The following is a 27,955-nucleotide window of genomic DNA, read 5'->3' as shown; positions in this document are numbered from 1 at the left end:
CCTTTACCTGCGGGGGGGGGGGGCTGAGAGGGGAGAGGGAAGGGGACATCTCCCCCCACCCGAACCCCGTGGGCTCAGCACGTGGCATCTAAGCTTCTCGTGCACGAGCTGGGTGACCCGGGATCAGCTCATCAACCTCTCTGTGTTTTCGTTTCCTCTCATAAAATGGAGACCGTCTGACCTGTCATGCCAGGCAGGCAGGCTGAGTGGGCCTCTTCTGTGTTCCAGGATCTACTGTATCTGCCATTACAGCTCCAGGCTCAGGGAGGTGATCACCGGGGACCTGCTGCCCTCCTCCTCCATGATCAAGGGGCTGAGCCAGGAGTTTGGGTTGCCCATTTCCCAGGAAGATCTTACAGAGGGAAAACTGCTGGCTATGTCCCCTCCTCCTGCCCCCAATCTGGAGGACTTCCAGAGCCGGAATTCCACCCTGGATTCTGAGATCCAGGCCCACCAGGAGAAGTACCTGCAGTGGCAGAACACCATGATCCTGAAGAACAGAGACCAGAAGTACAGCCCGATCCAGGTAGGCGCTCCCACCCCCAGGCATCCCAGGCCTCCTGCGGCCTGTGTCTGTTTTCCTGGGCAGGGATCCCAGGCGGGATGGGCAGGAAGTGCTGCCTGCAGGGCACAACTGTGCCAGGAGCTTTGCCTCCCAACCCTGGAGTATCTTGTCCTTCCTGAAAGGTGAAGAGGAACTCTCTTATGTGTAATTCCTTTCCTTTGGCCCTGGAGTTCATCTTAGAGAAAGAACTGTGTGTGTGTGTTAACATTTCGCTTAAGCTGCTGAGGGCATGGAAGCTATATGATGTCCAAGCAACACAGGAGACAAACTAACCTGTGTGAGAAAATGTGCGTAGAGGGGAAGAGAACAGGAGACTGAGAAGCTGGTGAGGTGACGGAAGGTCAGGTGCATGTGGCCTGAATGGCCAAGGGCCTCCCTCAGCCCATACCAACCAAAAAGGCTTAAAAATGCCAACATCTGAGGTGTGCCTTGAACTCGTAGTGTGTATGAGTGAAGCCCACCCATGGGCTGTGTGGGTGAAGCCACTGCCTGGCCCTCCCACCCCAATCTCTAGTAAAAGTCATCTTAGAAGTCTCTAAGTTTTATATATGTGCCGCCTTTGTGAAAATCGACAAGGAGGTGGTGGGGTTTTTCCGTCAGTGTTCAAGTTTTTAGCTTTCTCAAAAGAACCAGTTCTTTGATTTATCAATCAGTCTACCTGTTCTGTTTTCCTAATTCATTAACTTCAACTTTTACAATTTTATTTATTTATTTTGGCTGTGTTGAGTCTTCGTTGCTGTGTGGGCTTTCTCTAGTTGTGGCGAGTGGAGGCTACTCTTCCTTGTGGTGCGCGGGCTTCTCATTGCGGTGGCTTCTCTTGTTGCAGAGCATGGGCTCTAGGTGCGTGGGCTTCAGTAGTTGTGGCGTGTGGGCTCAGTAGTTGTAGCTCACGGGCTCTAGAGCGCAGGCTCAGTAGTTGTGGCGCACGGGCTTAGTAGCTCTGCGGCACGTGGGATCTTCCTGGACCAGGGCTGGAACCCACGTCCCCTGCGTTGGCAGGCGGATTCTAAACTACTGTGCCACCAGGGAAGCCCCAGAAGTAGAATTTTTTTTCAATCTTTAAAAAAAAAATATATATATATATATATTTATTTATGGCTGCGTTGGGTCTTCGCTGCTGCACGTGGGCTTTCTCTAGTTGCGGCGAGCAGGCGCTACTCTTCGTTTCGGTGCGTGGGCTTCTCATTGCGGTGGCCTGTCTTGTTGTGGAGCACAGGCTCTAGGCGTGTGGGCTCAGTAGTTGTGGCTCGCAGGCTGTAGAGCTCAGGCTCAGTAGTTGTGGCACACAGGCTTAGTTGCTCCGTGGCACGTGGGATCTTCCTGGACCAGGGCTCGAGCCCGTGTCCCCTGCATTGGCAGGTGGATTCTTAACCACTGCGCCACCAGGGAAGCCCCAGAAGTAGAATTTTTGGGTCATTTAGTAAGTTTATGTTTAACATTTTAAGAAACCGTCAAGCAGTTTTTCACCGTAGTTCCATCATTTTATGTCACCAAACGCAATGCACGAGGGTTCCAGTTTCTCCACATCCTCACAAATGCTGGTCGCTGTCAATTTTTTTTTCTTTTTTTTGCGGTATGCAGCCGTCTCACTGTTGTGGCCTCTCCCGTTACGGAGCACAGACTCCAGACAAGCAGGCTAAGAGGCCATGGCTCACGGGCCCAGCCGCTCCACGGCACGTGGGATCTTCCCGGATTGGGGCACGAACCCGTGTCCCCTGCATCGGCAGGCAGACTCTCAACCACTGCGCCACCAGGGAAGCCCAGCGCGTGTTTTATATATGTGTTTATAGGTATTTTTCTGTGTATGTGTTCATGTGAACCGCCTAACTTATATCTCCTACCCCACTTTCTTTTTGGTAACCCTAGGTTTATTGAGAAAGTCGGTGACTCTTTCTGTTTAGTAAACTAGTTCAGTTGTATGTATGTTTCCCTTCCTCCTATAAGTGATAGTATATGCTAGGGGTCCTCCTCTGTCTGACTGACTTCACTCAGTGTTTGGGCATCCCAGGTCCATCCATGTTGCTTGTAATGGCATTCTTTCATCCTTTATCCTGGCTGAGTAAACAGTCCCTTGTATACACGTAGGACCTGCTGTTTATGTATTCACACTTGCTGGACTATTTGTTTCTGTGTCTTGGCGATTGTAAGTAGTGCCGCAGTGAACGTTGGGGTGCTTGTGTCTTTTTAAATTATGCATTTTCCCGAGTAATGCCCAGGAGTGGGCCTGCAGAAGTATAGGGTCGCTCTCTCTTTAGTTTTCTAGGAACTGGGATACAGTGCTTTCTAGTGGCGGTCATCAATGTACATTTCCACTCACCGAGTTGGAAGTTTCCCTTTTCTCCACACTCATTCCCCATCGATTGTTTGTAGACTTTTTGACGCTGGCCATACTGCCTGCTGCGAGATGATGCCACTTTGTAATTTTGATATGCACTTCTCGGATAATCAGCGACTTTCTGCTTCCTGTCGTGGTCGGGGTTTTTTTTTTTTTTTAAACAGTGTGAGTAAACTTTCCCTCCTGAAATTTGGCTTCTTGAAAGTCTGTGTTTTTCGAACGTTTTTTCGGTTACCTAACCCAGGTCATTTTTGAGGACACGTGTTATTAAAAGCCCCACAGGCTTTGTGAATATTAGGTGCCCTGAAGCACCGGTTGGAAAGTTGTTGTTCCGGGAAACGCCCACAAGGCGGCAGCATTTCTTCGTGGCCAGCTCTAGTTCGTTGGCAACCAAAAGCTGTAGGAAGAGTCATCTTACTAGGCTGTGAATTAGAGCGGAAGGTGCAAGAGACAACCACCAAGGGCTTGTGTGTCTCTACCTCTTCCGTGTGAAGCTTCACGCCCCCGAAAATTCCGAACCCTGGCTAAAGCCGCGGGTGCTGCGGTGTGTAGGTGGGGTGACTCCTGGCAAGGAGGCCGGATGTGGGAAGCCCACCAGCAGCAGCCGTGGAGGCTCGGTCACGTTTTGAATCTCCTGCAGCCTAGATGGTCCCCCATGGTTGGGGTGCACTTGGCTTCCTTTTAGCTCTAGGAAGGCCCACCAAGGTTCTGAAGGTTTGGTTCCCCCCAGAAAGGAAGAGACACTACAGCTTTAAGGGGCTGCATTTGCAGGCACATCCTCCTCAGGTCTCTCCGCTCCACCTCAGTGCACCCTTGGGACCCCAGGCTGCTGAGGCTGTGGGGATGTGACACCAGCGCATATCACCGAGGCGGGAGGCGAAAAGTGTACCCATTTCTGTCCTTTTGCGTTCATTTTCAGTTTAATTCTTATGGTATGTTGCAGTAGGGGTAATTTACAGTGTGGTGTTTGGTGTAGGTGTACAGCAAGCTGATTCAGTTACATATGAAATATAGCTACTGTTTTTTGGATTCATTTTCCGTATAGGTTATTGCAGAACGTTGAATAGAGGTCCTGGTGTTGTACCGTAGTCTTTGTCGAGTGCGTGTTTTATATATATATGTTTATAGGTATTTTTCTGTGTATGTGTTCATGTGAACCGCCTAACTTATATCTCCTACCCCACTTACTTTTTGGTAACTCTAGGTTTATTTTGAAAATCAGTGAGTCTGTTTCTCTTTTGTAAACTAGTTCAGTTGTATGTTTCCATTCCTCCTATAAGTGATATTATATGCTATGGGTCCTCCTCTGTCTGACTGACTTCACTCAGTGTTTGGGCATCCCAGGACCACCCATGTTGCTTCTCATGGCATTGTTTCATTCCTTTTCCTGGCTAACAGTCCCTTGTATACACGTAGGACCTCCTCTTTATGTATCCGTCACTCGCTGGACTATTTTGTAGTTTCTGCGTCTTGGCAATTGTAAATAGTGCAGCAATGAACGCTGGGGTGCATGTGTCTTGTTCAATTATGGATTTTACCGAATAACGCCCGGAAGTGGGACTGCAGAAGTATAGGTTCACTCTCTCTTTAGTTTTCTAGGAACTCGGATACAGTGCTTTCTAGTGGCGGTTATCAATGTACATTTCCACTCACTGAATGCGAAGGTTCCCTTTTCTCCTCACTCACTCCCCCATGGATTGTTTGGAGACTTTTTCGTGCTGGCTATTTTGCATGCCGTGAGGCGATGCCACGCTGTACGTTGGATTGGCATTTGTCAAATAATGAGTGATATGCATCTTGTCGTGGTATTTTTTAATTTTAAACAGTGTGAGTAAACTTTCCCTCTTCAAATTTGGCTTTTTGAGGGTGTGTGTGTTTCTAATTTTTTTTTCGGTTGCCTAACCCAGGTGATTTTTGAGCAGACGTGTCGTTAAAAGCCCCACAGGCTTCCTGAATATGATGTGCCCTTAAACACCGGTTGTAAAGTTGTTGTTACAGGAAAGGTCCACAAGGCGGCAGCATTTCTTCATGCGCAGCTCTGGTTCCTCGGCAACCAAAAGTTTTAGGGAGAGTCGTCGTGCTGGGCTGTGAACTGGAGGGGAAGGTGCCAGAGACACCAACCAAGGGCTTGTGTGTCACTACCTCTTCCGTGTTAGGCTTCACGCCCCCGAAAATTCGAAACCCTGGCTAAAGCCGCGGGTGCTGCAGTGTGTAGGTGGGGTGACTCCTGGCAAGGAGGCTGGATGTGGGAAGCCCACCAGCAGCAGCCGTGGAGGCTCGGGCACGTGTTGAATCTCCTGCAGCCTAGATGGTCCCCCATGGTTGGGGTGCACTTGGCTTCCTTTTAGCTCTAGGAAGGCCCACCGAGGTTCTGAACGTTTGGTTCCCCCCAGAAAGGAAGAGACACTACAGCTTTAGGGGGCTGCATTTGCAGGCACATCGTCCTCAGGTGTCTCCGCTCCACCTCAGTGCACCCTTGAGACCCCAGGCTGCTCAGGCTGCTGGGATGTGACACCAGCGCATATCACCGAGGCGGGAGGCGAAAAGTCTACCCATTTCTGTCCTTTTGCGTTCATTTTCAGTTTAATTCTTATGTTGCAGTAGGGGTAATTTACAGTGTGGTGTTTGGTGTAGGTGTACAGCAAGCTGATTCAGTTACACTTGAAATATAGCTACTGTTTTTTGGATTCCTTTTCCGTATAGGTTATTGCAGAACGTTCAGTAGAGGTCCTGGTGCTGTACAGTAGTCCTTGTCGAGTGCGTGTTTTATATATATGTTTATAGGTATTTTTCTGTGTATGTGTTCATGTGAACCGCCTAACTTAAATCTCCTACCCCACTTTCTTTTTGGTAACCCTAGGTTTATTGAGAAAGTCGGTGAGTCTGTTTCTGTTTAGTAAACTAGTTCAGTTGTATGTATGTTTCCCTTCCTCCTATAAGTGATAGTATATGCTATGGGTCCTCCTCTGTCTGACTGACTTCACTCAGTGTTTGGGCATCCCCAGGTCCATCCATGTTGCTTGTAATGGCATTCTTTCATCCTTTATCCTGGCTGAGTAAACAGTCCCTTGTATACCCGTAGGACCTGCTGTTTATGTATTCACACTTGCTGGACTATTTGTTTTTCTGTCTTGGCGATTGTAAATAGTGCAGCAATTAACGTTGGGGTGCTTGTGTCTTTTTGAACTATGGATTTTCCCAGATAATGCCCGGAAGGGGGACTGCAGAAGTATAGGTTCACTCTCTATTTAGTTTTCCAGGAACTGGGATACAGTGCTTTTTTCTAGTGGCAGTTACCAACGTACAGTTCCACTCACCGATTGGGAAGGTTACCTTTTCTCCACACTCAGTCCCCATCGACTGTTTGTAGACTTTTTGATGCTGGCCATACTGCCTGCTGCGAGATGATGCCGCTTTATCATTTTGATATGCACTTCTCGGATAATCAGCGACTTTCTGCTTCCTGTCGTGGTCGGGGTTTTTTGTTTTAAACAGTGTGAGTAAACTTTCCCTCCTGAAATTTGGCTTCTTGAAAGTCTGTGTTTTTCGAATGTTTTTTCGGTTACCTAACCCAGGTCATTTTTGAGGACACGTGTTATTAAAAGCCCCACAGGCTTTGTGAATATTAGGTGCCCTGAAGCACCGGTTGGAAAGTTGTTGTTCCGGGAAACGCCCACAAGGCGGCAGCATTTCTTCGTGGCCAGCTCTAGTTCGTTGGCAACCAAAAGCTGTAGGAAGAGTCATCTTACTAGGCTGTGAATTAGAGCGGAAGGTGCAAGAGACAACCACCAAGGGCTTGTGTGTCTCTACCTCTTCCGTGTGAAGCTTCACGCCCCCGAAAACTCCGAACCCTGGCTAAAGCCGCGGGTGCTGCGGTGTGTAGGTGGGGTGACTCCTGGCAAGGAGGCTGGATGTGGGAAGCCCACCAGCAGCAGCCGTGGAGGCTCGGGCACGTGTTGAATCTCCTGCAGCCTAGGTGGTCCCCCATGGTTGGGGTGCACTTGGCTTCCTTTTAGCTCTAGGAAGGCCCACCAAGGTTCTGAAGGTTTGGTTCCCCCCAGAAAGGAAGAGGCACGACAGCTTTAAGGGGCTGCATTTGCAGGCACATCGTCCTCAGGTGTCTCCGCTCCACCTCAGTGCACCCTTGAGACCGCAGGCTGCTGAGGCTGCTGGGATGTGACACCAGCGCATATCACCGAGGCGGGAGGCGAAAAGTCTACCCATGTCTTTCCTTTTGCGTTCTTTTTCAGTTTAATTCTTATGGTATGTTGCAGTAGGGGTAATTTACAGTGTGGTGTTTGGTGTCGGTGTACATTAACCTGATTCACTTATTGATATTCATGTATCTATTCTATTTCGAATTCTTTTCACATATAGGTTATTGCAGAATGTTGAACAGAGTTCCCTTTGCTTTACAGGAGGTCCATGTTGATTCTCCATCAAATGTATATACATATATACACACATAGACATATGCACATATATATACACACATATATATACATACTTGTGTGTATATGAAGGTCGACCTCCTAATTTATCCTTTGCCTGTACTTTTTTTTTTTTTGTGAGCCCTACGTTCGTTTTCCAAGTAAGTGTGTTGCTGTTTTGTAACACTGTGTGTTACACAGTGTTCATGCTGTGTTCATGTGTATCTATTGTTCAGTCCTAGGGATAAGTGATACCATATGCTATTCGTCTTCCTCCGTGTGACTCACTTCACTTACTGTATGAGTATCCCAGGTCCATGCATGGTGCTGCCAATAGCATTATTTCATTGTTGTTTATGGCTGAGTAATATAGTCCATTGTATATATGTACCATATTGTCTGTATCCAGTCATCTGTCAGTGGACATTTTGCTTGTTTCTGTGTCCTGGCTGTTGGAACTATAACCGTGGGGCGCCTGGTTCATTTCCAATTATGGGTTTCTCCAGATACATGCCCAGGAGTGCTCCTGGGGCTGGGCTCCTTTTACTTTTGTTAGGAACTTTGATACTGTCCTTTATGGTGGCTTTTACCAATGTACATTCCCACGAAAATACAGGAGGGTTCAACTTTTTCGGTCCTCGAATTTCAATGTCAACAGTGAGGGCTTGTCTCGATGGCCCTTTTGCCAGGGGTCTGTTTATGCTCTCAGGACAGATACGTGCAGTGCAGCCGTGTCCCAGAGATCAGCTGGCTGGATCCACACTGACAGTCGCTGGCGAGCAGGTCACTTGTGAGGAATGACTGGTGTCTCTTTCTCCAGAAACACATCTCAGGGGCCTACGAGGTCAGCAGGAAGTCTCCCAAGTCTGTCGTGAAGGTGACCAAGATCTCAGCCCCGGCCAAGGATGCTGTCTACAACTATAGTATCCAGACCCTGAACTCTACAGAGCTTGCAAAGGAGGAGCTGTGTCGAGAGATGGCCAAGGTGAGTTAAGGCCCAGGGTGGGGAGCTCCAGCCACGCACCTCCACTCCAGGCAGGGCAGTGGGGGGTGTCCGGAGTGGGGAGTAGCGCTGGCACAGAGAGGCGTGAACCCTGTACCTGCCAAGTTGAGCCCAGAGGCTCCCAGCGCCTGTCCAGGTGTGCATGGCTGTGAACGGCCGCAGGTTCTGGGCTCTTGGTAACCCTTCATTGCTGCCTAGGAAAGGCAGCCTAACCCCAGCGGGGAAAGCCTGGGCTTAGGCTTCCTTCCAGCCCTGACCACTTCAGGAAAGGGCTCTGTCAAAGGGGACAGGGACGTGGCCCTCACTGGGCTGCTGCCTGGCTCTGGTAACCAGCATGCACCCCGCACCGCCAGGAGCCAGCATCCTGCCCCCAAGACTGGCAGCCGGTCAGCCCCACCGAGGTCCGCTGTCAGCCCATCTATCCACGTCTGCTCGCATTTCCAGGAGCCGAGAAAGAGACTCACGTACTCCCAGAGCTACCTGTCAGCCACAGTGGAGCCTCAGGATTCAGATGAGGAGAAGAGAAAAGCCAAGAGGAAGTCCCGTGACGCCTGGCTCACACCCAACGGGTTCCAAGTGACCGGTCTTCACAGCACGGGGAGGACACATCACCTGGGGCTGCCACCCCTCGGCGCCGTCACAGAGGTGGGTGGCGGGAGTGGGTCTCCACAGCACGGGGAGGACACATCACCTGGGGCTGCCACCCCTCGGCGCCGTCACAGAGGTGGGTGGCGGGAGTGGGTCTCCGGTGGGCGTCCGCAGGGGCCTCCCCCTGACCTGCTGCCCCCCAATGTAGGAGTGGAGGGAGAAAGCACTGTTTGCTAACATACTGGAGCCGGTGCTGCACCGAGAGAGCTGGGGCTGGGACCGGCGCCCCCAGGACTTTGATGTGTACACACAGCCACCGCCGTTCTTGGAGCTGCCGGCCCCTCCCGCGCCAAAGCCCAGGACAGGTAACTAACTGTGGGCGGCAGCTGTTCTGTTTTAGCAGCCACACTCCTGGGCTGGGAAATCAGGATTCGGCGGGGGGCCGGCTTCAGAGCGCAGGCTGGCCGGAACTGCTGGTTCCAGCTGGATTCACTTGCTGTGTGACGGGGTGGCAGGTCCTGCCACCGCTCTGGGCTTGGTTTCTATGAAAGGGAGGCGTTCGAAGGTAGGGCTAAGGGCTTTCAGGCTTCACACTGTGTTACCCATGACCAGCCTCGGCAGGCTCTGGGCGCTGCTGGGCCCTTCCGGCTCCCAGACACAGCCGGTTGTCACCCGTGGGGGCGGGCGGGGGCCTGGCCACACCACCCCTCCAAGTCCTCTTCATCCCCCGTTTGTGAAGAGGGACCAGAAATCATTTATAGGTAGAGAACCAAACCTGTGAATTAATAGAACCAGAATCTTCAGGGAGAAAGAGCGGTGAGTTGATCTGGCCACAGACCCCTTGCCCAGAAAGAGACCCCTTGCCCAGAAAGCTAGACTGGATAAACGGTGGAGTGCTTTCCTTCCCTGACTCCTAAGGGCTGCTGGTAACAGCTCCGTGAAACCGGAGGACGTGCTGACAAGCTGCTGAAACTGGTCTACTCCCCTCCTCTGGACTGTGCCACCTCCCTTCAGTAGAGGCCCCAGGCTCTGGGGCCGCAGGCAGGGTCCCAGGCTCAGGGTCACCGCTGTGGTCCAGTGCAGGGACAGCAGGCTCGCTGCTCCGGCCCTTCCCAGCCCCAGGGTGCACACCTGAAGTCACATGGGTGAGAACAGCTCCCTGCAGACTGCTCTCCTGGCACCAGGTGAGAAGCCATGACCTCTCCATCTACGCCAGCAAAGAAGCTGCAGTGTCATCGGGAAGATGAGCTGTCACAACGCCGGCAGCAGGCCTATCCCCGCAGGTGGATGACGGCTCCTCCTCCCAGAACCAAAGCCTGGCCGCCTCAAGGCAACGCCTGTGATGGGCAAAGCACTGGGAACCGCCCGAGCGGGAAGCCTGCCAGGTGAGCACACCAGGGCAGGTGTGTAGAGGCCCGTCTGTGCCGCCAGAAGATGCTGCTCGTCCTTGTCAAGGGGCAGAGAAGCACCAGCTAGGAGCAGCACCTGCTGTCAGGCAGCAGCAACATCACCTGCGCAGGACCAAACCCGCACGGCGCCGTGGCCCGGGCACCTGCCCCTCTGCTCCTGGAGCCCTCTTCTCACACATGAGGACAAAGGGCCCTGGAAGCCACCACCACAGGGGGGAGCGCGGGGTCAAGAGGTTGTGAGGCTGGCTCTGAGGAAACAGGTGACCAGTGCAGCAAACAAACACTAGAAGGGGAAACGCAAACTGTCCTCTTCCTTTGGCTCCTAGCTTAAAGAATGACACATGCGCGGTTTTCAAGCTGTTTCTTGGAGAACGTGTGGTCTGGCAGAAATGGCGACCCGGCCCTACCACCCCAGGCCAGCTTCCACCCCGAAGCCTCCCGGTCAGGCGAGTCTCAGCAGCTCCGCGCTCTCCCCGTGTCGGCTCAGAGCCCGGGATCGTGTCAGGCAACAGTGCCCACGGGGGCCTGGAGAAAGCCCGTCAGAGAACTTGGTCAGCTTCTAATAAAGCAAGTTCTCTACCTTCTGGAAGGCGTGTGTCAGGCGGACAGCAGCAGGGATGCTGTCCCCCCGTTTCAGGATGTCCGGTCCAGAGGGTGGGCACAGACGTAGGCTCGCTTCTCTAGGACCTGCTGGGACACTTTCTTGATCAGTTCATCAAGATTTTCCGGAGAATCTGGGAGGGAAAGAGGAAGAGTAGGTGATCTTTGGAAAAAAATGTTCCAGCAATTCCTGTTACCACGAAGTCAGCCCTCTGGTGTGAAGGAGCCCTGAAGGTGGCAGCCCGTCCCCAGGAAGTGATTCTGGGCTGCCCCCTGGCGACCCCACCTGCTGGAGAAGCCATTTCGTCATCCCCACTGCAGGCGGTGACAGCCACGTCAGCACGGTGGGTGTGGGGTGCCAGTGCTCAGAGCTGCGTGGAGTCCTGCGCTCCTCCCTCCGCTGGTCAGCTGGGTACAGGGGTCCCCCCAAGAGGCTCTCACCTGGCATCAGGTCCCACCCCCCCCCCACTCTCCCCCAACCTGAGCCGTCCACTTACACTTGTCCAGTTGAGACAGAGCGAAGAGATTCTGGTAGTAAGCTTCCGTGCAGAAGATGTTGGCCAACAGAACCTGCCAGAACCGAGAGGATGACTGCTGAGGACCCTGGGATCGCTGGGCCTTAGGGCCGCCCTGCCTGGAGCCTGACCTCTGAGCTTCGAAGAACTCAGTCTGTCAGCCAAAGTGGGCAGCTTGACCAGGGTCAGGTGGCCTGGCTCAGAAGCCATGGCAGCCGTGAGCCAAACCAGCCCTGTCCCCAGGGTGACTCAATCCCTGCAGCCACGGTGCACGTCAAGACTGAGGGCGTGCGCACAGCAGGTGCTCAGACGGCACCCACCCTGCTGGCACGTGGGGGGAGGGCGCTGTGTTTCGGATTCGACACTCACTCCCCTCCCCGCCCGCAGGCAGGAAGGTGAAGGGCAGTGGCCCTGTGTCCTGAACAGCACAGACCCGCCCCTGGGAGCTGAGGGCACCAGCTATGGCCACGGACACAACTTGGCAACCCCACCCATTTCTGGGTCAGCTGGCATGGACCCCGTGCTCACCCTGACCCCCGGGACACAGCCCTGGACGCGCCCAGCCCCTCCCTTCCCCACTACCCAGCCTCATTAAAGTGCAGCAGGAGGACCCCTGCAGGGAGGCTTCCTGTGCGGGCGGGAGGGGCAGGCCCACCTCATGGTCGTGGTTCTGGAGCCCCACGCGGATAGAGCGGCTGGCCCGCGACAGCACGGCCGTCATCCCGTACAGGTTGATGAGGATGTTGGCCACTCGCTTCAAGACCAACTGCTCCTCCACGATGGTCTGGGAACAGAGGGCAGGGTGGAGACTGGCCGCCTGGACATGACTCCAACACACTCTCCCAGGCCCACCTTTGCTCATCTCTGAGCCTCTCTCTACACCCTGGGGGAGCAGGGCTAACACTGCCTTCCCTTCGGGTTTTCCCTTAGCTCTGTCCAGATCTGGGCAGGAGTCAAGACAAGATCATGTCCCAGAAGCCTGGCTCAGACCACCGGCCGGCACTTATTATCACCTTTGGATGCAAGAGACACAGATCAGGTCCTAAGAGTAAGGTCCAGGTGGGGCTGCCCCTCCCGGCTCCAGGGAGCCTCTGGTCACCTAGAAGGTGCCCACCCAGCAGGGGCTCCCCCCACGCTCCCCAGCTAGCTGAGTGGTCCCCAGGGCCACAGCCAGCCCTGCTTCCCCAGCCCTCCAAGGTGACCAAGATTTCTAGGCCTGGTCCCCACGCTTGGCAAAAATGTCATCTCACAGATGCTGGCCCGCTTCGCTGCCCCCAGGTACCTTGCCAAAGCGAAGCAGCAGGGTCTCCACGGTGCGGCTGAAGTCGTGCACATTCTGCTCGAGCTTGTGGGCACTGTCCTGGGGAGCCGGGGGGAGGATTCTGCTCAGCACCGCACTCGCGTGGTGCCCAGGCCCTGCTGCCAGGCTTGGCTGTTCTCCACCGTGACAGGGTGGAGAAGGCATCTGGTGGCCCTCGGACTGCCTGGTCCTCCCCGGTGCCCCTGCCACGCCCCCTCTGGGAAGGGGATACCCCTGGCTGGACCCACTCACCTCCATGCTGGGGTGCACGGCTCCGAGCTTCCCTGTCAGCCCAAGGTCCACAGTTCGGCCCAGGGAGTCCCGAACCCTCTGGCTGACAGTCTCCATGATGGTGGTCACATTGCCCTGTTTAAGCTGCCTGCAGAGAACCCAGGCTCTGTAAGCTGAGGCCCTGCAGCCGGCTCCTGCTGCCCAGCAACACGGCCCCGCCTCCATGCCAGCAGCTCTAGGGAACCCGGGCAAAAGCTCCCTGACTATGCAAAGCCAGAGGGGCCAACCCAGGACCTTGACAGTTCGTCAGGGAGCAGCCGTCTCCTCTACAGCCCGAGGGGACACCCGGGTCACACCTGCTTCCAGGTCATTCTCTCCCCGAGTAGCCTGAAAAATCCTCCGGGCCAGCCACGCCTGGGCGCCGGCAGGGACTACTCACTGCCCTGGCCGCAGGATGGGGGTCAGGAGAGGAAACTAGTCTTGTGTTGGCCTTGGAGCTGGCACCCCTCCTCGCCCCGGTTCTAGACGGGAGCTGCAGGGGAGGAGGGCAGGGCCCTGGCGGCTTCCCAGGCAGCTGGCCCCTCCCTGTCCCCTCCCTCCAGCCAGCCTGTGAGTCAACTGAGCCCTGCCAGGCTGCACGCCTGGTCTACGGATGAGGCAGCACCCTTCTCTGTCTGCCCCGGAACAGGCCTCTGCTGGGCAGGGTGGACCCGAGGGGCAGACGGTGGACGCGGTACCTACTTGACCCTTGCAGTCAGGATGCGGCCGGCATGCTGCAAGCCTGTCAGGGCGATGTACATTCGGAGAATCTCGTTGGTTCCCTGTGGCCAACATTATCCAGGTCAAAGGCTGCCCACGTCAGGGCAGCCCTAGCAGTGCCGCGTGTGTGACTGGCTAGGCCCTGCTGCATCCCGCTCACTCTTCAGAAGCAGCTGGGAGCAGGGTTGTGACCGGGGGCCAGGGCAACACGTGGGCTACTGCTTCCACGGGACAAGTTGGGGCTGACCAGGTGGCGGCGGCCTCCCTCTGGGACCTACCCCATCCCATGACCAACTGTGCATGAGTCATTCCTTTTTCCAAGCTTCTGATTTTACTTCTTTTAAGCAGAGAAACAGCCCCCTTAAAGGAAGTGAAGGGTACTAGTACCCAGGACACAAGTCCTTAGTGGGCCCACTACTAGCTCGGTCCAGGCCCGGCTCCTCGGGAAGCAGCTGGCCGCACCGCAGTGCCAGGTGCCAATACCCCGGGGGCTACCTCTTCCCTGCTGCCACCCCCGGGCACCCCCCCCCAACCGTGAGCCACGTGACCTCGGGGACACAGACCAGGGGGCTTGTGCCCGTCGTGCACAGTGGTGCTGAGAGTCAGAGAGGCAGGGGCTGGACTGGGGCACACCGCCAGGCCGCGCCACGGACGGAGACTCCATGGGAGCGGAAGTGGCAGCAGGGAGAACTCCAGGCTGACCCAGGCCCGTCCCGGGTGGTCTTGGCTTCACGCTGAGGGCCCTGCACCCCTCAGAGCCCCTGAACCTGTGCTGACCACCCCACCAGCCACGGAGGACCGCACTCGCCCGGGGCCAAGGGGAAGGGCCTTGGGAGAGGCAGGCCTGGGGCAGCAGGGTCGCGAGGTGGGACCTGTCCCTGGGGCCTTGGGCTGGCCGCGCCCTGTCCACTAAGGGAGAGGACACAGGGGACACCAGCAGCCAATGTGGTCTTTCCCCTGGAGGGGGAGCCCCCCAGGCGCCCAGCCTCGCACTGGTCCCAGGGTCTGTCTCCGCACACCTGTGTCCAGCCTGAAATCCTGGCCGGCCCCCCTCCACAGCCGCTGGCCGCACCGCTGCCACCTACGCCCTGGGCAGGCTTGGGGCATTTCCAGGGTCGCAAACGCAAGCAAGCCATTCCCTGCTCCAAACTTTGTTACTGCTTCCCGGCCCTCACAGTACGATCCAAATAGGCTTCCATGGCTGGCTACTCTCTGGCCTTCCCGCCCAGCCCCTCTGCCCTGCCCACCCTGCCCCACCAATACCCCAGCCCCGCCGAGCAAGACCGGCCGCTGCTCCCTCCGTTTACCTGGTGCCAGCAGGTAAGGTCCTGTCAGGACCTGGCACACTCCACTCCCCTGCCCTCTCTGCCCCCAAGGCCAAGTGCGCTGCTTCCTGAGACCCCAGCCCCTCACCACACTGGTGTTCTGGAGTCGTCCTCTCTCAGCCAGGCTGCGCGACCAGACCAGTAGCGCCCCAAAGGCGACTCTGGGGTCCCAATGCCCTTTCCTCCCTGCTCCCAGCCTCTGAACTCCCAACATCAGAGTCGCCAGGGAGTGCCCTTGGGGTGACCCTGCCAGCTGCCTCATCACCTGGAATGGGCACTGGAGGCTGCACCCCGGCCTCCCAGGCGGAGACCTGCGGGCAGTCGAGCGAGAGGACGCGCCAGCCGGCCCGGGCTCTGCGGCCTGGCGCCAGGACCACAAGGCTCTGGGGTCCACAGCAGAGCGGGGCAGGGCCGAGAGCCCGGCGGGCGGCGCACTCACCTCGAAGATGAGCAGGATGCGGCTGTCGCGCAGGATGCGCTCGTACGGGTAGTCCCTCATGTAGCCTGAGCCCCCGAGGACCTGGAGTGCCTCGCTCACACACTGCCAGGCGGCCTCGGAGCTGAACACCTGCCGTGGACCCGGGGCGAGGTCAGCACAGGGCTGTCAGCCCCAAAGCCCCTTCAGGAGGAGGACCCTCTGCCTCGGGGCCAGGTGGCTGCGGACGGGGTGGGAGGCTGCACGCGGAGGACTGGGCTTTGGGATGAGACGACCCAGGTAGGAGCCCTGACTGTCACGTCTCACTGGTGGCCAAAAACTGACCCCCCTCCCCAAAACAAGACAGAAGCACAGGGAACTCTGTGCTATTTACCTCAACCAGCTAGTTCATGAAAGGAAGTTTTGATACCAAAATGCAGGAAGACCACAGACTCAGGACAGCACAGTCCTTCCCAAGGAAGCCCAGCTGCTTTGTTAGGAAGGCAGGAAGTTGCGATACACAGTGTGCATCCTCTTCTTTTGCTGTCATCACCAGCAGCTTGCTGGGAGACAATGGCTTCTCGTAAGCTGGACGCTGCCCTCTGCCGCCGCTCCTACGCTACTCTGCTCTCCCCGGCTGCATCCCAGGGGTGCCTGGCACGGTGGGCACCTCGCAAATACCTAAGCAGCGACAAACTAAGGAGGAAGACGGCAGGCACGCTGTGCATGGGGTTACCTTCACCATGGCGGCCTCGATGGAGCAGTCAGGGAAGCCCGGCTGGTCCAGCATCCCCGCGGTGAGGTAGGCCATACTTTCCATCACGTAAGCCTTCTGAGCCATCAGGGCAAACTTCTCCTGGAGCGTTCAGAAAAATACACAATCAAGAAAGAATCTGCCTATACTGAGACCCAAACCTGCCGAGCAGCAGAGAAGGTAATTCAGACTAGGCCCAGTGCCCAAGAGCACCAAGGCCCGGCACCCGTAAAAGGGGCCACGTGCTCATCTTCTCCCCAAATCACCGCCTAGGAGTCGGCAGTACAGACCCCCAAGCACACTTTCAATGCCCACGAGGTAGAGTCAGCCCGTGCCGTGCTTGACCCTCCATACCTGAATCAAGCCAAACTCGCTGAGGTTCCTGTTGAACTGTTTCCTTGTGCAGGCGTACTCGGCGGTCATTTCTGAAGAGGAGCAGAGTTATCAAAGAACAATTTTCCGGCTGTCTTAAAACGATTTCCTCAGTCTATCGTCACCACCCTTCAAACGCTCAGGCAGGATCTACGAGAAGCGGGTCTGCTGAGACCGACGCCCTGAAAATGAGAGCCCTGCCTTCCAACATCTCCGGATTCTGGAGTGACTGTCCCCTCTGAGTGGCACCCAGGGTGGGGGACAGAGCAGGATCAGGAGCCAGTCAGACACGTCTGGACCCAACTCTCGCTCTTAGCAGCCGAGCCTGGGCCACGTGGTCTCCGTGCCCTCATCAACACTATTGACCTCAGAGACACAGCAAAGGCCACGGGACGCCCTGCACAGAGAAGCAGGCTCACACCCGGCACATGTGTCCATCTGGCAGCAGGAGGGTGGCCCGTGGCTTCCGCGCCAGCCCTGTGACCACAGCGGACCCCCTCCCTGCAGCCAGCGCTCTCCCAACACTCCCCACGGACATTCACGCGTAACCCACTCTCACAGCGGGCTCGCAGGGTAGACACGCAGGGTGGACAGGCTCCCACATTGCCCCATTTCTGGGCCTTGCGATCTCAGGGGCTCTACATCCTTTTGGGGACAGACTGACCATGAGAGCGAAGCCCTTGCATTGAGGAGTTTTCCAGACAAGGAAGCACAGTCCAGATGGGCTCAGGGCCTTGGGGGAAGCTTTGCAGAGGGAGACAAGCCCTGAGCTCACAGTCTGATCGGGGAGTGTGATCTCGGGCAAATCACTCCCCCGCTCTGAGCGTCCGTCCCTTTGTCTATAAACGAACTCTGCCCTGAACTCTGAGCAGCTTCCTGAGCACCCAGTGGGGAGCTGGCCCCGGGTACGCCCGCACCACAGCCAGGGCCCTGCGTGTCCCTGTGGTCCCTCACACAAAGCAAAGATGGCAGTGACGTTCCGTGTCCCCCAAAACCCCTATCAGGCTGTTTTAACTTCACTGGCAAAGGGAAGTCTAGGGTTCAGTGACCATAAAAGAGGAAAGGGACAATCCAAAGGCTGAGGGACCAAGGTCCCCAACCTGACCCCGCGGCTCACCCACTGTGCAGAGTCATCCACAGAGAACCAGCGCTCAGGCTTTTCGGTGTCCAGCTCACATTCAGGTGTTCACTCAGCGGGCAGAGCAGCCACCCCTCTCTACCTCCACCAGAAGGCCCCCCGCCTCCCCCATCCTGTGCGTGTTGAAACCTCAACACTAGCCCTTCAGGGGCAGCCTCAGTGCACCCTTCAGTCTAAATCGAAGCCCTGATCCTAGATTTGGACAGGACTGGCTGTCAGCGGCCTGGCTCAGCGCTGGCCCGCCCGCCCAGGGACGTGGCAGAGCCCCTGGGCCAAGCAGGCAGGGGCACCAGGGGCAAGCTGCCGCAAAGGGCTGCTGTCCCTGACTTACGTACCGATCAGTTTCTTGAGCATCCCAGCCACGGCACTGCCCATGCTGAACCGCCCGCTGTTGAGGATGTTCATGGCCACCTGCAGAGAGAGGAGGGCTCAGCGCGGGTCCAGCTGGGAAAGCTGAGGGCCTAGAGGGCTGAAGGGGACAGACCGCAACAGTGCTCATCTGGTTTTACCAAAAGCTTTCTTGAAGACAACAGGCAGCATCCAGATGGAGTTAGTCACCCTGCCAACCCTCCCTGGGCCGGGAGGGAACACAGTCCCAATGCCTCAGAACCAGGCAATCTGTCACTGAGATGCTCTCACAAACATCCCTGAAGGCACACACCGCCCCCCCCGCAAAACAAAGAAATGGGACACACTTATTCCAAAGTAAGTGGCCACTTCCCTCAGCCTCAGGGGAAGAGAGCAGAAACTAAGACTGGCTGGGTACCCACTGCCAACTCCTCACTTTCCCAGCAACGCTTCAGCGTCAGGGTCCTCCTTTCACAGATGAAGAGCCAGAGGTTCCAAGTGGTAAGCCAGTCACAGAGCACGCAGCTGCCTGACATGCAGGCCCGTGCACCCTGCACTGAGCCAGTCCCTTTCACAAACGTGACGCGCTCCTCCCCCCACAGTGCCTACAGTAATGACCCTAGCTAAGGAGTTTTGTCAGCCTCACGCCTCTCTTCCAAACCCAACTTTCTCCCTAAAGCCAATGGCAAGCACACACACTGCTTCCCAAGTACCAGACTACCCGGGTTTGGGGAGGCACCCCCTTACAGACCTAAAGGGACCTAGAGACCATAGCCACCCAGGCAGCAGGCGAGGAGGGGCATCCCAGGCACACGGTGGACGTGTGGCCACCAGCACCAGGCTCCTAGAGGACGCTGTCACCTGCCCACCTCTGCTCAAGCCTGTGAGGCCCGAGGAGGAGGCCTCAAGGCAGGGCTGGGGTCTGGGGGCAGCAAGCAGCCTGGGACTCAGCTTCACACGTGGCACTGCTTGTACCGACTGCTCGCCTGCGTGACTGGGATTAACCAAATGTGCCTCTGAGTTTGAATTTATGACTACTTGCCAAATAACCTGAATGGGGACTCTCAAAACAGATCCTGTGGGGCTGGGGAGACTGGAAACACCTGCTCCAGCCACTGGACAGGCAGCACTGGTCCTGACAGGCGAGTCCGAGGCGGGTGGGCAACTCGGTGGGCACGGCCAGAAGCTGGGGCTCGGCGAGGCCACAGTGCAGTGTGACCTGTTGTGCCTCCACTCGGGCCTGTGACCTGTAATGTCAGACTCCCTGTGTCTCAGGACATGGAGGGGGGACGAGGAGGGGGGACACCGGTCCTGCTTGACCTGCCAGGACTGCAAGCAGGAACTGAACCCCCACCCTTGGTCCCTTCTCCCAGACTGGTTCTTAAAGGCCACCTCACAGTTGCATGAACAAACTTAACGTCACAGCCCCTTCGTGGTTGATTCTCAGCTTCACTTACAACAAGAACAAGAGGAGGAGAGGACTGGACACCAGGCCCCAGTCCCCAGGAGGATGGAAGGCCTGGCCGGCTCAGCCTTACCTGAAAGGGCTCGTGAGCCTAGGCGTTCCCTCCCACCCAGGCCTGATCCTGCTGTGTGGTCACCTTCCTACCGCAGAGCAGTCCCCTCCCACAACTACACTCCAGGTACGAGACACGGCCGTCCCCGCAGCCCCCGTCGCTGACCGCCTCTGCGCCCCGATGAACCTCCTACTTGACCGCACGTGGCATCGGCATTCCCCAGGCCTGTGGTCATCCTACCCGCCATCGCTGGGATCACCCTAGCGTGTCGCGCTTTTCAGTGCTGAGGCTGACTGGCAGGCAATCCCACTCATCACAAGATAGGGCTTTAGAAATCTGTTTTTCTTTTGTATACTAAAACCATCACTTCTCACATAACACAATGGAAAAAAATTTTTAATGCAGAGTTGGAAAGGACTGGGAAAAGACCTTACACACAGTCCAACCGTCCAGCAGGCAACATGGCAACATGGACCAAGAACTTAAAAATGACCACGTCCTCTGACCCAGAAACTTGACTGGTATTTAAACTCAGGAGGTGATGAGAGAAGTGTGCAAGTTATGTATAAGGATACATGCCATGCAGTGCAGTCCCGAGTGGGGAAGAAGGGAAACTGCGCTAAATGCTCGATCCTGGAGACCCAGGGACAGTGAACGTGGCGTCACCACATGAGGAAATGCTGTGTGGTTCTGAACCTCAGCAAATCAAATTCCCTAGCATGAAAAGACTATGGGGGCTTGTTGATAAGTGAAAAATACCAGCTATCACCTCTTACACACACACACACATGCAGAAATATTTCAGTGATGTAAACTATTTAAAAAGGTCTAGAAAGACAAGCACCAAAAGTGTGAACAGTGGAGACAGCAGAAGCAAGAAGAACTGCAATCCTGTAGCCTGTGGAACAAAAACCACATTCACAGAAAGACAGACAAGATGAAAAGGCAGCGGGCTATGTACCAGATGAAGGAACAAGATAAAACCCCAGAAAAACAACTAAATGAAGTGGAGATAGGCAACCTTCCAGAAAAAGAATTCAGAATCATGATAGTGAAGATGATCCAGGACCTCGGAAAAAGAATGGAGGCAGAGATCGGGAAGATGCAAGAAATGTTGAACAAAGACCTAGAAGCATTAAAGAACAAACAAACAGAGATGAACAATACAAAAACTGAAATGAAAACTATACTAGAAGGAATCAATAGCAGAATAAGTGAGGCAGAAGAACGGATAAGTGACCTGGAAGACAGAATGGTGGAACTGATTGCTGAGGAACAGAATAAAGAAAAAAGGATGAAAAGAAATGAAGACAGCCTAAGAGACCTCTGGGACAACATTAAACGCAACAACATTCACATTCTAGGGGTCCCAGAAGAAGAAGAGAGAAAGAAAGGACCCGAGAAAATATCTGAAGACATTATAGTCGAAAACTTCCCTAACATGGGACAGGAAATAGGCACCCAAGTCCAGGAAGCTCAGAGAGTTGCATACAAGATAAACCCAAGGAGAAACATGCCGAGACACACAGTAATCAAATTGGCAAAAATTAAAGACAAAGAAAGATTACTGAAAGCAGCAAGGGAAAAATGACAAATAACATACAAGGGAACTCCCATAAGGTTAACAGCTGATTTCTCAGCAGAAACTGTACAAGCCAGAAGGGAGTGGGCATGACATATTTAAAGTGATGAAAGGGAAGAACCTACAACAAGATTACTCTACCCAGCAAGGATCTCATTCAGATTCGAGGGAGAAATCTAAAGCTTTACAGACAAGCAAAGCTCAGAGAATTCAGCACCACCGAACCAGCTCTACAACAAATGCTAAAGGAACTTCTCTAAGTGGGAAACACAAGAGAAGAAAAGGACCTACAAAAACAAACCCAGGGCTTCCCTGGTGCCGCAGTGGTTAAGAATCCGCCTGCCAATGTGGGGGACACGGGTTCGTGCCCCGGTCCAGGAGGATCCCACATGCCGCGGAGCGGTTAGGCCCGGGAGCCACAATTACTGAGCCTGTGCATCTGAAGCCTGCGCTCCACAACGGGAGAGGCTGCGACAGTGAGAGGCCCGCACACTGCGATAAAAAAAAAACCCAAAAAGCCATAACAATTAAGAAAATGGTAATGGGAACATACATATCAATAATTACCTTAAACGTGAACGGATTAAACGCTCCAACCAAAAGACACAGGCTCGCTGAATGGATACAAAAACAAGACCCATATAGATGCTGTCTACAAGAGACCCACTTCAGACCTAGGGACACATACAGACTGAAAGTGAGGGGATGGAAAAGGATATTCCATGCAAATGGAAATCAAAAGAAAGCTGGAGTAGCAATACTTGTATCAGATAAAATAGACTTTAGAATAAAGAATGTTAGAAGAGACAAGGAAGGACACTATATAATGATCAAGGGATCAATCCAAGAAGAAGATACAACAGTTGTAAATATATATGCACCCAACATAGGAGCACCTCAATACATAAGGCAACTGCTAACAACTATAAAAGAGGAAATCGACAGTAACACCATAGTGGGGGACTTGAACACCTCACTTACACCAGTGGACGGATCATCCAGACAGAAAATACGGAAACACAAGCTTTAAGTGACACAACAGACCACAGAGATTTAACTGGTATTTATAGGACATTCCGTTCAAAAACGGCAGATTACACTTTCTTCTCCAGTGCACACAGAACATTCTCCAGGATCGATCACATCTTGGGTCACAGATCAAGCCTCAGTAAATTTAAGAAAACTGAAATCATATCAAGCATGTTCTCTATGCTTGTTCTCAACGCTATGACATTAGAAATAAATTACACGAAGAAAAACGTAAAACACACAAACACATGGAGGCTAAACAATATGTTACTAAATAACCAAGAGATCACTGAAGAAATCAAAGAGGAAATCAAAAATACCTAGAGGGCTTCCCTGGTGGCGCAGTGGTTGAGAGTCCACCTGCCGACGCAGGGGACGCGGGTTTGTGCCCCGGTCCGGGAAGATCCCACATGCTGCGGAGCGGTTGGGCCCGTGAGCCATGGCCGCTGAGCCTGCGTGGCCGGAGCCTGTGCTCCGCAACGGGAAAGGCCACAACAGTGAGAGGCCCGCGTACCGCAAAAAAAAAAAAAAAAAAAAAGACCTAGAGACAACTGACAATGAAAACACGACAATCCAAAACCTATGGGATGCAGCAAAAGCAGTTCTAAGAGGGAAGTTTATAGCAATAAAATCCTACCTCAAGAAACAACAAACATCTCAAATAAACAATCTAACCTTACACCTAAAGGAACTAGAGAAAGAAGAACAAACAAAACCCAAAGTTAGTAGAAGGAAAGAAATCATCAAGCTCAGAGCAGAAATAAATGAAATAGAAACAAAGAAAACAATTGCAAAGATTAATAAAAGTAACAGCTGGTTCTTTGAGAAGATAAACAAAACTGATAAACCTTTAGCCAGACTCATCAAGAAAAAGAGGGAGAGGACTCAAATCAAAATGAGAAATGAAAAAGGAGAAGTTTCAACAGGCACTGCAGAAATACAAAGCATCCTAAGAGCCTACTACAAGCAACTCTATGCCAATAAAATGGACAACCTGGAGGAAATGGACTAACTCTTAGAAAGGTATAACCTTCCAAGACTGAACCAGAAAGAAATAGAAAATATGAACAGACCAATCACAAGTAATGAAATTGAAACTGTGATTAAAAATCTTCCAAAAAACAAAAATCCAGAACCAGATGGCATCAGAGGTGAATTCTATCAAACATTTAGACAAGAGCTAACACCCAACCTTCTGAAACTCTTCAGAAATTTTCAGGGGAAGGAACACTCCCAAACTCATTCTATGAGGCCACCCTGATACCAAAACCAGACAAAGATACTACAAAAAAAGAAAAGAACAGTCCAGTATCACTGATGAATACAGATGCAAAAATCCTCAACAAAACACTAGCAAACAGAATCCAACAACACATTAAAAGGATCATACACCACGATCAAGTGGGATTTATCCCAGGCATGCAAAGATTCTTCAATATAGGCAAATCAATCAATGTGATACACCATATTAACAAACTGAAAAAGAAAAACCATACGATCATCTCAACAGATGCAGAAAAAGCTTTTGACAAAGTCCGACACCCATTTATGATAAAAACTCTCCAGAAAGTGGTCATAGAGGGAACCTACATCAACATAATAAAGGCCGTATACAATAAACCCACAGCAAACATCATTCTCCACGGTGAAAAACTGAAAGCATTTCCTCTAAGATCAGGAACAAGACAAGGATGTCCACTCTCACCACTATTATTCAACATAGCTTTGGAAGTCCTAGCCATGGCAATCAGAGAAGAAAAAGAAATAAAAGGAATACAAATTGGAAAGGAAGAAGTAAAACTGTCACTGTTTGCAGATGACATGATACTATACATACAGAATCCTAAAGATGCCACCAGAAAACTACTAGAGCTAATCAATGAATTTGGTAAAGTTGCAGGATACAAAATTAATGCACAGAAATCTCTTGCATTCCTATACACTAATGATGAAAAATCTGAAAGAGAAATTAAGGAACACTCCCATTTACCATTGCAACAAAAAGAATAAAATACCTAGGAATAAACCTACCTACAGAGAGAAAAGACCTGTATGCAGAAAACTATAAGACACTGATGAAAGAAATTAAAGATGATACAAACAGAGAGATATACAGTGTTCTTGGATTGGAAGAATCAATATTGTGAAAATGACTATACTACTTAAAGCAATCTACAGATTCAATGCAATCCCTATCAAATTACCAGTGGCATTTTTTACAGAACTAGAACAAAAAAAAATCTTAACGTTTGTATGGAGACACAAAAGACCCTGAAGAGCCAAAGCAGTCTTGAGGGAAAAAAATGGAGCTGGAAGAATGAGACTCCCTGACTTCAGACTATACTACAAAGCAACAGTAATCAAGACAGTATGGTACTGGCACAAAAACAGAAATATAGATCAATGGAACAGGATAGAAAGCCCAGAGATAAACCCACACACCTATGGTCAACTAATCTATGACAAAGGAGGCAAGGATATACAATGGAGAAAAGACAGTCTCTTCAACAAGTGGTGCTGGGAAAACTGGACAGCTCCATGTAGAAGAATGAAATTAGAACACTCCCTAACACCATACACAAAAATAAACTCAAAATGGATTAGAGACCTAAATGTAAGACCAGACACTATAAAACTCTTAGAGGAAAACACAGGAAGAACACGCTGACGTAAATCACAGCAATATCTTTTTTGATCCACCTCCTAGAGTAATGGAAATAAAAACAAAAACAAACAAATGGGACCTAATGAAAATTCAAAGCTTTTGCAAAGCAAAGCAAACTACAAACAAGACGAAAAGACAACCCTCAGAATGGGAGAAAATATTTGCAAACGAATCAACGGACAAAGGATTAATCTCCAAAATATATAAACAGCTCATTCAGCTCAATATTAAAAAAACAACCCAATCCAAAAGTGGGCAGAAGACCTAAATAGACATTTCTCCGAAGAAGAGATACAGATGGCCAAGAAACATATGAAAAGCTGCTCAACATCACTAATTATTAGAGAAATGCAAACCAAAACTACAATGAGGTATCACCTCACACTAGTTAGAATGGGCACCATCAGAAAATCTACAAACAACAAATGCTGGCGAGAGTGTGGAGAAAAGGGAACCCTCTTGCACTGTTGGTGGGAATGTAAATTGATACAGCCACTATGGAGAACAGTATGGAGGTTCCTTAAAAAACTAAATATAGAATTATCATACGACCCAGCAATCCCACTACTGGGCATACACCCAGAGAAAACCATAATTCAAAAAGACACATGCACCCCAATATTCACTGCAGCACTATTTACAATAGCCAGGACATGGAAGCAACCTAAATGCCCGTCAAAAGACGAATGGATAAAGAAGATGTGGTACATATATACCATGGAATATTACTCAGCCATAAAAAGGAATGAAACTGGGTCATTTGTAGAGATGTGGACGGATCCAGAGACTGTCATACAGAGTGAAGTAAGTCAGAAAGAGAAAAAGAAATATCGTGTATTAACACATATATATGGAACCTAGAAAAACGGTACAGATGAACTGGTTTGCAGGACAGTAATTGAGACACAGATGTAGAGAACAAACGTATAGACACCAGGGAAAGCGCCAGGGGGTGGGAGGTGGTGGTGTGATGAACTGGGAGATTGGGATTGACACATATCCTAATATATGCTACTAAAAAGGGTAACTAATAAGGACCTGGTATATAAAAAAATAAAATTCAAAAACATAATAATAAAATAGGTAAACAAAAAAGTGTGAACAGTGGATGGCAACTCCCCAGGGACGGGCTTCAGGGGACTCACGTGTTCCCTCATCTGTGTGTGACATCTGCACACAGACGCCCATCGTGTGCCCTCCACCTCCCGTACCCTCTGCTCCACACTTCCCGGGCAGCAGTGGCTGGAGCCCTGGCTGACGGTCCTTGGGTGATCCTTGTAATGCTCAGGAGGCCAGGGAGGTCCTGCTTTGATCCCTGTCCACAGCCAAGGTGGGGGCAGCTTCCCACTGTGAAGACACTTACCCAGGCCACCCAGTAAATTAGGGCAGAGCAGCAATATAAAGACAAATAGCCCAATTTAAAGACGGGCATAGATTTGGAAAAATATTTCTTCAAAGGAGATAAACAGCCCATGGAAACAACCTTAATGTCCACTGACAGATGAATGGATAAAGAAGATGTGGTACATATATACAACGGAATATTACTCAGCTATAAAAAAGGATGAAATAATGCCATTTGCAGCAACATGGGTGCAACTAGAGATTATCATAAAGTAAGTCAGAAAGACTTATTATCTGAAGTCAGTCAGAAAGAGAAAGACAAATACCATCTGATATCACTTATATGTGTAATCTAAAATATGGCACAAATGAACGTATCTACAAAACGGAAACAGACTCACAGACACAGAGAACAGACTTGCGGTTGCCAAGGGGGAGAGGGGAGGTGGAGAAGGGGATTGGGAGTGTGGGACTAGCAAATGTAAACTATTATATACAGAATGGATAAATAACAAGGTCTTACTGTATAGCACAGGGAACTATATTCAGTATTCTGTGACAAACCATAATGAAAAAGAGTATTTAAAAAAAAAAAGGTCTGTATGTGTGTAACAGTTACTTTGCTGTACAGCAGACAATGGCACAACACTGTAAATTAACTATACTTCAATAAAATATTGGGTTGGCCAAAAACTGACTTCAGTTTTTAAGTAAAAATAAAAGACACCTTTTTCATTTTCATCAAGAGCTTTATTGAACAACATATTCACAGTTTTGTTCCACTACCTCCGCCATTTTTCAGGCAACTTCATAATTCCATCTTCGCAAAACTTTTTATCTTTTTGAGCAAAGAATTGTTCCAGGTACCTTTTACAGTATTCCAGGGAATTGAAATTTTTCCCATTAAGAGAATTTTGTTAAAAACCAAAATAAATGGAAATCTGAAGCCTGGTGAATACGGTGGATGAATCAGAACTTCCCAGCCAAGCTGTAACAGTTTTTGCCCGGTCATCAAAGAAACATGCGGTCTTCCGTTATTCTGATGGAAGATTATACATTTTCTGTTGATTAATTCTGGATGCTTTTCTTCAAGTGCTGCTTTCAGTTGGTCTCACTGGGAACAGTACTTGTTGGATTTAATCGTTTGGTTTTCCGGAAGGAGCTCATAATAGAGGACTCCCTTCCAATCCCACCAATATATACAACATCACCTTCTTTGGATGAAGACCAGCCTTTGGTGTGGTTGGTGGTGGTCCATTTTGCTTGCCCCACAATCTCTTCCATTCCACATTATTGTACAGTATCCACTTTTCATTGCCGGTCACAATTTGTTTTGAAAATGGAATGTTTTCATTACATTCCAGTAGAGAATCCATGTGGAAATATGGTCAAGAAGATTTTTTTCACTTAACTTACATGGACCCCAAACATCAAAGTGATTAAGATAACCAAGCTGGTGCAAATGATCTTCAACATTTGATCTGGATATTTTGAGTATGTCGGCTAGCTCTCTCATGGTATAACGTTGATTGTTCTCAATTAATGTCTCGATTGATATCTATCAACTTCAACTGGTCTACCCGACCGTGGAGCATCGTCCAGCAAGAAATCTCCAGCACAAACTTCACAAAACACTTTTGACATGTTCGATCGGTCACACCACCTTCTCCATACACTGCACAAATATTTTTTTGCGTTTCAGTTGCGTTTTTACATTTCCTGAAATAATGA

At 51.6% G+C, this 27,955-nt stretch overlaps 2 protein-coding genes across 5 annotated transcripts in view; one reads left to right on the top strand and one right to left on the bottom strand.

Moving 5' to 3' along the window:
* Positions 1-12,479, top strand: part of CFAP92 (cilia and flagella associated protein 92 (putative)) — a 66,270-nt gene extending 53,791 nt beyond the window's left edge. Inside the window, 6 exon segments of the mRNA XM_089919803.1 lie at positions 229-526; positions 8,151-8,315; positions 8,778-8,978; positions 9,130-9,309; positions 11,833-11,877; positions 11,879-12,479. Of these exon segments, the coding sequence (XP_089775929.1) occupies positions 229-526; positions 8,151-8,315; positions 8,778-8,978; positions 9,130-9,309; positions 11,833-11,877; positions 11,879-12,040 (1,051 nt within the window). The 3' untranslated portion in view covers positions 12,041-12,479.
* ACAD9 (acyl-CoA dehydrogenase family member 9) overlaps positions 9,718-27,955 on the bottom strand; it is a 61,565-nt gene continuing 43,327 nt past the window's right edge. The window contains exons 9-18 of one of the 4 annotated variants that reach the window (XM_022562599.3): positions 18,075-18,150; positions 16,584-16,654; positions 16,212-16,331; positions 15,500-15,628; positions 13,718-13,797; positions 12,998-13,124; positions 12,728-12,805; positions 12,101-12,229; positions 11,428-11,500; positions 9,718-11,064 (exon numbers count right to left, since the gene is read on the bottom strand). In XM_022562599.3, the coding sequence (XP_022418307.1) occupies positions 10,964-11,064; positions 11,428-11,500; positions 12,101-12,229; positions 12,728-12,805; positions 12,998-13,124; positions 13,718-13,797; positions 15,500-15,628; positions 16,212-16,331; positions 16,584-16,654; positions 18,075-18,150 (984 nt within the window). In that variant the 3' untranslated portion in view covers positions 9,718-10,963. Of the gene's footprint in view, positions 11,065-11,089; positions 11,339-11,427; positions 11,501-12,100; positions 12,230-12,727; positions 12,806-12,997; positions 13,125-13,717; positions 13,798-15,499; positions 15,629-16,211; positions 16,332-16,583; positions 16,655-18,074; positions 18,151-27,955 lie in introns of those variants that run through there. The other 3 variants (XM_089919800.1, XM_089919801.1, XM_089919802.1) reach the window with 3 other exon arrangements.

Source organism: Delphinapterus leucas, chromosome 10 (assembly GCF_059928025.1).
Source record: "Delphinapterus leucas isolate spDelLeu-1000000601 "Yukka" chromosome 10, BTC_Dleu_Yukka2, whole genome shotgun sequence".
NCBI lineage: Eukaryota > Metazoa > Chordata > Mammalia > Artiodactyla > Monodontidae > Delphinapterus > Delphinapterus leucas.
The sequence above is the reverse complement of the archived record's forward strand: the minus strand, read 5'-3'. Positions and strand labels throughout refer to the sequence as shown.